The sequence below is a fragment of the Phasianus colchicus genome, chromosome 3 (assembly GCF_987193195.1).
Source record: "Phasianus colchicus chromosome 3, bPhaCol1.hap1.1, whole genome shotgun sequence".
Taxonomy (NCBI): domain Eukaryota; kingdom Metazoa; phylum Chordata; class Aves; order Galliformes; family Phasianidae; genus Phasianus; species Phasianus colchicus.
Window position 1 is genome coordinate 25,067,514 of NC_143438.1, and position 9,062 is coordinate 25,076,575.

The 9,062-nt window shown below is 44.5% G+C and overlaps 1 protein-coding gene across 3 annotated transcripts; it reads left to right on the forward strand.

The window, feature by feature from the left end:
• Window positions 1-1,297: 1,297 nt before the first annotated feature.
• Window positions 1,298-8,967, forward strand: SNRNP48 (small nuclear ribonucleoprotein U11/U12 subunit 48). Of its 3 annotated transcripts, XM_031589216.2 has the most exons (9): window positions 3,245-3,355; window positions 3,457-3,570; window positions 3,661-3,721; window positions 4,283-4,357; window positions 5,750-5,938; window positions 6,847-6,968; window positions 7,253-7,368; window positions 7,624-7,788; window positions 8,216-8,967. In XM_031589216.2, exons 1-9 carry the CDS (start codon window positions 3,260-3,262, stop codon window positions 8,253-8,255), a joined length of 978 nt encoding a protein of 325 aa, XP_031445076.2. In that variant the 5' UTR covers window positions 3,245-3,259; the 3' UTR covers window positions 8,256-8,967. The 3 variants fall into 3 exon arrangements, with proteins under 3 accessions (XP_089993232.1, XP_031445076.2, XP_031445077.2); XM_031589217.2 differs by lacking the exon at window positions 5,750-5,938; XM_090137106.1 differs by lacking the exons at window positions 4,283-4,357; window positions 5,750-5,938; window positions 6,847-6,968; ... (1 more) ...; window positions 7,624-7,788; window positions 8,216-8,967 and adding an exon at window positions 3,821-4,276 and having other exon boundaries at window positions 1,298-3,355.
• Window positions 8,968-9,062: the final 95 nt, after the last annotated feature.

Below are 9,062 nucleotides of genomic sequence, written 5' to 3' on the forward strand. Positions count from 1 at the left end.
TTCTCTGGAGAAGATGAGTTTGACACATGGGCTCTAGGGTCAAGGCAGAAGAGACAGTATCACTGTGTAGGCAAGCTAGCAGAGCTGACCTGAGGTGGGTACAGTCAATTGAACCAGTGAGGTGCTGGGAGCTTCTGCTGCTCAATCCAGTCTCCCATTTCCACGGTGCAGTAGGTGAGTGCATTGGATGCTAAGAAGAAGGAAGTCTTGTGATGAGGTGGGTTTTGTACTGTGTATGCCCCTCTGGAGCCATCCTTGGCTTCAGGACAGGTTGGTGTCTGCCAGGCAGAGGCTGCTTGCTCCTCAACCTGTGCTAGCTTCCAGCTTGCCAGGTATCTTGGGATGAGGCCCAGCAGAAATTCCTGCCATTGGATAGCCCCAGAAAGTTTCTTTTCATCTTTTAACTTGCTTTTCCCTTTTCTCTGTCCCTTTTTTGGTCCAGAAATATGCATGTCCACCATAGAATGGCCCAAGAAAGCTGTTAAAATGATTATTTAATTTCTCTTTATCTGAAGCATGTTAAAGCAAAGGAACAATATGAAGTTACATAGTAAGTTCCCCCTCCCACCCCCCCCTCATTTCCAGGAGGAATTACTGATACCATGCATCTCCAGGTAATGCTTTGTATCTGGGGAAAAGAAGAAATACTAAATATGAAAACTGTCTTCTCTTCCATGTTAGAAAAAAAAGATTTTCTTCAAGCAGTCATTATGCTTCTAAATACAGAAAGCCTGCAAGATTTTGTTACCAGTGAAGAAACAGAAATGCAAGCCATGGGTGAAGAATGTTCCTTCCTACATGATCTGTTGTAGGAAGAGTTTTATCTCAGAATGAGTGTACCCTCCAGAGAGTTTTGGCCTGTTAGAACAGTGAGATTTCACCATGATTTCAGCTTGTTGCTTTAGGGGAGGCAGAGTGGTTCACTTCTGACCCTGCACTGAGATTCCTACCTCAGGGTATGGAGGACATGCAATGTGCGATCAGCTGGGTTTTCTGCAGTACAGATTCATTCTGGAGGACACATGATGGAATTCCCCAGGAGTGCTATATGGTCTTTATGTTGACATAATGTATGCATTATTTCATTCTTTTGCCTTCTGCTTATTCCCCAGTTTCAGATTGTTCTGCTGTGCTGTGAGGATTTTTGGGGCTGGTTCCCACAGAGACTTCCTCAGGAGATCCATATTGCCCAGAAAAAGCTCCTAGAGAAGCACCAGATTACCAGCACACTCAGCACTTTGCGCTGCAAGGGGGGCAGACTGTATTCATGCCCCCCCCCCCCCCCCCCCCCCCCCCCTTCTGGGAGGTTGTTTCACACTGGGAAATGCAGCTGTGTTATTTCCTCTCTCCTCCTCAGAAAGGACCATGAGGGTTGAAATGTGTTAAGCTCGATGGTGCTTTATGAACCATGCCGTTCAGATAGAGTCACAAAGCCATTGGCCTGCAGTCTGCATGGTGCTAGCATTGAGGAGAACATAGATGCCACTGCCTGGAATCAGCCAGGAGAAACGACACAACCAGATAGGTGATCTTACCCCTTATTTGATAGGAAGCCCATATAAATGTGGGAAAAAGGTACTGTGAATTTTTGCAAGATGATAGCCTCTGCTTTGGCCAGTCAGTTTGCTCCTGGAAAGTCTGTCGCCACAACACATGGCAGGAAAGTGGCTCACCTTTCCTCGACAAGGACCTTACCTCTCAACAAACTCAACAAAAACAGCAACAGCCTTAGAAGCTTTCACAGCTGCCCGGAGGGCATCCCTGGAAGGCACTTCCCAAGGTATCACTGAGCCTAAGATTATCCCCCCTGGTTCCCTCCTCTCACAAAGCATTGCTGTCACTTCAGCTGGCAGAGGGGTGGGCAGCACAAGGATCCCTGTTGAGCTGTACACTTGACTTGCTGGGTACAGGAGCTGCTTCAGAGCACCCCGCTGCACTGTTACAAAGACCTGGTTCACCTGTTGTCCTTGATTGTTTTGTAAACCTATTTCAGGGGCTTAACGTTAGTCCTGTGTTGTTCCAAGCCCCACTGTGTCTGTGCACCACATAACTGGATTTACTGTAGCTCAGGAAATGAAGCTTGACTCAACTTTCTGTCCCTGAACTCTGGAAAGAAGAACCACCCCAGCAGTTTCTATCTCAGGGATTTTCCTAAATCCATAAGGGCCAGAAACTGAACAAATAAATAAATAAACAAGGGAATACCACAAAGATGATCTCAGGAACGAGTACTTTTAGGAAAACAAAGAAATATTTTGAATAATTCAAAATGTCCTAATTTAGTAGAGCAAAACAAATATTTTGATTTTTCAATATCAACTTGATAGGTTAAAATAATAATAAAAAAGAGTTGCTTGATTCTATCAAGCTACCATAAAAAATACTTCAATATTCTGTTGAACTTTTGTAGAAATGGTGTTTTCCAGCGGAGATGGCCTGAACAGCTTTGCCCAGCTGTTCTCATCACTCCTCCGATAAAACGTGCTAATGGGAGCCAGCATACTCCACTACAGCACAAATGAAATTGCAAGGGCAGATGGGGAGCCTTCAGCTCTCAGTATTCTTTATCATGTGAAGTCTGAGATCCTCAGGCAAACACGGCGAGAGCCAGCAAATCTCTCAGAGGGCTAAAATCCCAGCTGAGTCTCAAATTCTCTGCGCAGGAGAGAAATGGCTGTAATCTGCTAATGAAAGCAGATGTACGGGGGCCATTCTGGCAGCTACATCTGCCATGCTTCCACCACCCCGCCCCTCCTTGTTAGACCGACTCGTTCCACTCCTCACGAGCAAAAACAGACACGTACAAACACCAGTCACGTTAAATTTTCTTTAGGATAGTTGTTTTCTCCTTGACCCGTGCTGAGCCCTGCTGCAGCCTCGCTGTCTGAGGGAAGGCGTCTATCCTTGTGGCTGTGCTTGCTTAGGAATGGTGCTGGGAACGAAGGCAATCCTGGCTCTACACCACCTCAGCCCACTGCCGATGTCTGGGAAAGGATCAGACCTGCGGGGCAGATTTCTACCCGTGGGTGCTCTTATTAAACTCCTAACCCAGGGAAGGGCACCGAAGTGCAGCAGCTCTTCCCATAAGCGTCCTTTCCAGAGCTGTTTGATGCCTTTCAGAAGCAGACACGTTCTCCAGAGCGTCTTTAGGGCAGGCAGCTACAGCACTGCCCGCCCGCCCGTCCGCCCCCCTCAGAACCGGCCCGAAGGCGCCCCACAAGATGGCGCCGCACCCCCTTCGGGCGCGCCCGGAGTAAAGATGGCGGCGGCTCCTTCTTCCGCTTCCGCGGTGCCGGCGGCTGTCCCGCCCTCAGTAACGATGGCGGCTTCCTGCGCGGTGTGGCTGGAGGATCAGGTAACGGCGCCGCCCGCCGATCCCCAGCCTCTCTGCTGCCCGGCGAGGGTCGGCGGGCGGCCCGGGGGTCGCGGTGCTCGCTGACGCGTGTCCCGCCGCAGGTGGAGCGGGTGCCCTGCCCCTACGACGCCCATCACCGTGTGCCGCGGGCGTCGTTGGAGAGGCATGCGGCGTCCTGCCGCCTCCGCAAGATGGGCTACTCCGCCGAGGAGCAGGTGGGCTGGGAGGGACGCCGGGCTGGGCGTCGGGGAGAGGGGGAGGCTACAACTTAAAAGGTTTTATGACTGGGCTGCCGTGTCCCACAGGCCGAGATGTATGACTCCCGCTTCTTCTATGAGAACCTGAAGGTGCCCACCGTTGCAATGGGTAAGCACACGGGTGGGCGGCAGGGGGGCTGCATGGAGGTGGAATCGCAGCGTGGCTGAGGGAGCTGCGGGTTCACCCAGAGCCCGTGCCCATCTCCAGACGCCTCCAAGCCTCCGGGCAGCCTGTTAACACCACCCTTGCCCCTGCAAAGTGCAACCATGGTCCTGTTTGGAGCACCCCTTGCGTGGCAGAACCTGAGTCCTTGCCATACATGCCATGCTGCCCTGCCATCAGTCATCGTCGTCATTAAAAACCCTCCCTTGAGTTTGGAGGTACAGTAACAACACTGTTAATGGCATTGGTGAGGATTTCAGTATACATACGTATCTTTCCTTATCCTTCTAACCCCCAAATCCTTCCTTTTCTTTTTTTTTTTTTTCCCCTCCCCTCGATTCAAATATGGGATAAGAATATTTTTCAACTGTCTCTTACACACAAATAAAACTACAGTATTCTATGAAATATCTTAAGTCTCATAATAGAGGTTGGGAAATAAAGACCAAGGCTACTAAGTACTTGTTTTAAAAGTTCTGTGTGAGACTTTCTCTTCTCTGTCTGCAGATAAAGCTCTACAGTTTCACATAGTTCAGCAAGCTAGAGCTCAGAGTGCCAAAGAAGGCATAGGCTACACTGAAGGTAAGTGGCATGCAGGTGAGGAAACAGCTTTTCAGCTGTTCTGTGGAGAGCTGCTTGATTCCCCCTTTTGAACTGCTGTGAGAAATTTTAATTTATTTATTTGATTTTAAAATTCCTTCCCTTCTATATTTAGGAGTAAAATGCTTTCTTTATGAAGGGCAGCCAGGTAAAGAACTTGAGATAGTATCAGTAGTGCAGAACTTGGGAGTTCCCTGAAGCACCAATTGTCACTTCCCATCCCACTCCGTACAGCTTACTGTCCGCCTGCATTTTCTGATACTGTCTTCTGCCTTTTATGGCCCAAACTCTTCTCAAGCTGCATCCCACCTTTTTCTTCATGGGATGAGTGAGGAAGAAGGGAAAAAAGAACTGTGCTTTGAATTCAGTTTAAGGATTGTCAGTTATGAGCTGTGCATGCTCATCCATCACTTCTTAGATCAAAAGCTGAATAGTGCATGCATTGGTGTTATGTTGAATTGTTTCTAGACTCTTTAAAGTAGTTACATAATAAATATGTTCAAACATCTGCAAATACTATAAAGTTCTTTACCACTGGTCTCACCACATTTCTTTGTCTCGTTTTATAGCAGGTCTTGTGACTATAGAGTAGGTTAAGACCAATTTGCACTTCTCTTGGAGAGTTGAGATAGAGTAGAAAAGTAGGGCCACCTACAGGAACTTTGTTGTACTTTCCTGACCTGACATTCAGATACAGCAGCACTTGTTCAGGCATGGATTTTCATGTTCTTGCTTCTTTCACAAAGCAAAGCCTTTGTGTGATTGGCACTGGGCTTTCTTAGCATGTCAGGTGCATTTTGCCCTGAAACAAGTGATAATTCACTAAGTTGATGCAATTATAGCCACGTAGAAAAAAATCAGTTAAGCCTATAAGAGGTGTATCACATAGATATGTCAGTGAGCCACCAGATGCCAGTGTTTACCATCCAGTTTTCACTGCAATTTTGCATTTCTATGAAGATAACATTAAAACCGTATGGAGTAGTTTTTATTATGGTGCCTTGGCCCCTTCTAAGATGTGCTAACTTGAAATTACTTGTTTAAGTCTTTGGCAGTAGAGACAGAGGGGAAAAAATGTAGCTACAGCTTGTATAATAGGGCTGAAAGGCTGGTCTTGATCATAAGCTGTGAGATCATTGTAAAATCACAAGCATGTAACTATTAGGGCATGTTTCTGCATTTCTGTGACCCTGTAGGAATAATATATTCTAAAAATAAAATTCTTGTATTATCCTTTCAACTTAAGGACTTAACTCCCTACATATGTAAGAGAAGGGTGAACGCATCACAGGTGTTTACTGCATTGCTGAGCTTTTTAGTGTTTTCCTGTGTAATTATGCCATTTTACTAATAACAGTGCTGTTCAAATTCCAGGATCTTATTCATCACTGCCTGTAGAAGTTCCTCAAAATCACAAACGTTTCATCTGTGACCTGACTCAAGCTGACCGTCTTGCTCTTTATGACTATGTTGTTGAGGAAACAAAGAAACAGAGATCTAGGTCACAGATCACAGAAAATGACAGTGACCTCTTTGTAGACTTAGCAGCCAAGATTACTCAAGGTTTGAAAAATAATTTACTGTTGAGTTTATTGCTCAGAGCTTTAACTTTGCATCAGTAGATGAGTTTTTGGTGAAAGCCAGCCTGAACTGTTGTTTGTTATTGTTTTTTATTGTGGGAAAACATTGCAGTTTTTTAGAATTGTATGACATTCTGGCACCAGGAAACAGCAGAGTGGTATTCTTTGTGCTGACAGTTCTGAGAAAGCCATGGTGCTCTTTTGTTGGCATAGGTATTATGTTTATCTTAATGGATGGATCTGCTGTCATTTGCAACTGACTTCAGGTTACTTAATGCTGACAAGTTGCTGCAAAGTCTGGAACAGCATATACTACAAGAAATGATGTGATTGAAGATCATTTAAAATTAAAAGCCTGGGGAGAGGTTGGTGGTTGCTGGGTTGAAATCTTGAGCAATATAGGAATGGATACAAGAGACAAAGCCTTCTATTGCTATTGAGACATGCCGGTGTCTCCAAGCAAAACTTCACTTTGTTATTCTATGCACCCTGTGTGTAGGAGAGATGGTGTTTGTCATCTACATGGGTACATATTCCTCAGAACTAGGCTGTCTCAACTCCTTTGTCTTACACTTATAGTGGCTTTGAAGATGCAGCCTGTGTTTTGAAGAGGTCTGACCAAACTGCAAGCCTGTACATTGATTTGGACTACTGTTGGGAGATTAAGATCACATAATAATGTTTGAATGTTGTCTTTATAGTCTTGTATAGACAGCAAGGAGGCTGGAGAGGAAGCTTGTGTTAAATTCATAATAGCTATTCAACACTGGAGAACCTTGAGGAACAATACAATGTATTTTTTTTTTTTTCAGACACTTCAGTAATAAAGCAGCAGACTTATATACCTGCAGGTGCTAATACCCATTTGTTTTACTTCGAATTCTTTGTTAGATGACAGTCAGAAGGGTCCAAAGTCCCATCTTGAAATTCTGGCTGAAATGCGAGACTACAAAAGGCGACGGCAGTCCTACAGGGCTAAGAACGTTCATATAACAAAGAAGTCTTACACTGAGGTAAGCAGCTCAAGAGAAAGCTGCGAGTTTATTGTATGCTTAGTTCATATCAGCATAAACAATGGGGTATACCTGAGACAAGGAAAAATCTCTTCTGTTTATTGTGCCCTTCCTGGTAAGAGTTGCAGACTTGCTAATAAGAGAATTTCTTTGGTTGAGTTTGCTGCAGGAAATTACAAGTAACAGTAGTATTTCTGGCAGTAGTGAATTTTTCATGTGAAAATGGCAGCAAGATACACTGCTTTGTTGTTTTTTGTTTTTTAACATCGTTCTTTACTCTTGAGGTGATTCGGGATGTGATTGGTGTACATATGGAGGAACTCAGCAACCACTGGCAGGAAGAGAATAGGTTGGATAATGCAGAGATGTGTGAAGGGGGAAAGTCAAAATCTTCAGGAAGGTACATCACAGTTGACATTTAAACATTCATGAGGGATTCGCTATTTCTGTGTGGACATCAGCAGCCTGAGGGCCTGTGAAATTTTTGTTGTTGTTGTTTGGTCTTCTTTTTTAAGAGGAAGTGGCTTAATAGGATGTCGTCTTTCTTACACTGTTAGTAGGTCATTTTGTTACAGAACTGATACTGAAAAACTAGTGACTGTGAAACTGTGCTTAATGAACAAAATCAGTAACGTTTTTATTTTTTGTTCTCCAGAAAGGAAGACAGGCGGTCAGCTTCGGTGGACTCAAGGCAGTCTGGAGGAAGCTCAAAGGACACTGAACGCACCAGACATAGGCGAGAGGGCAGCAGGAGTCCAAGTAAAAGAAAAAGGAGTCGTGACAGAGGGAAGGACAGAGATTCTCGGAGGAAAAGAGAAAGGTGAGATGAAATAGCATCAGCTGCATCCTTGCTTCTGAATCAGGCCAGTTTCAGAAGAACTTATTACAGGGAATAGAAGTCTCATCTAAAATCTAGGATAATCTCACGTGCAGTACAACAGGTCAGTGCCTAAACAAAAGTTGCTGTGCTCTAGAGTTCAGAACTTTCCACAGCTGAAAGGTCAATGCTTCCAACAATGTTACAGGATTAATACAACACTGTCTGAGGCTGCTATCTTGACATATCCCATGGGGATAGTTTGCGCTGGGCTGTAATCAGTTGCATTGTTTATTTCACCAATATGAGACGTACTTTCTTTCCTTAGTAAAGGATATGATTACATTTAATGAGAGCTTTCTTTTTTCAGGTACTTTTATTCCTTCAGATTACATTAACAACATACATGGTGTTTGCTTTCTTGTTTCAGGGAAGAAGACAAGTATCACAGCCATAAAAGAAGAAAGTAGAAACAAGAACATAATGAGTTTCTGTTCAAAGAATTACTTGCACAGGATGTATTGTTACTGCTGTTACGCCAGAAACTGTAATGCTGTGAACATAATGCTGGTGTTGCCTCACAGCTGTGTTCAGAGAGAAAATCAGATAATGTTCAGGGGATGGCAGGATGGAAGCAGTATACGTCATAAAATGTACAAATGTATAAGACTAATGTATCTATTAATAAATTATAGTGATTTCTTAGCCCTTTGAGTTTAATTTAACAAAGGCTAATGGAATCTGAGAGAGGCTGTGCTAATTTACTGTCCCAGCCCACAGATAGTATCTGAAGGTGAATGTGGTTAAGCCCTGGAGCAGCAGGATCAATTACAAATGGAAAGGGATGAAGGGAGCTCCGGTAGCTCCCCTTCTCTCTACCACCTGACACTGTCACCTCTGAGAACAGCGTTCCAAAAAGACAGCACTTACTGTCACATTATGGCATGCATGGAAGATGACAGGGCAGATTTCAGAGTTCTCCAGAAGGCTGCTACCTTCATCTGCAGCTTTCAGTAAATGAAAAAGTGGTAAAAGGATGGTAACAGGCATGTTGCTGTTCCCAAGCTTGTGCTCAAGGAAATTTAGGATCAATGTCAAGCTGGCGACAGTGGTGACAGGCATCTCTAAGACCTCTACTAAGGTAGAGATGTCCCTCCTAGCTCCCCCCTACTTTCTATAATTTTATTGACCGGCATTTTCAAACATGAGGTTGATAGATCTTGGTATTTATGCAAAGAAACTAGTAAGTTTCCATCCTGTATACTAACATGAAAGTA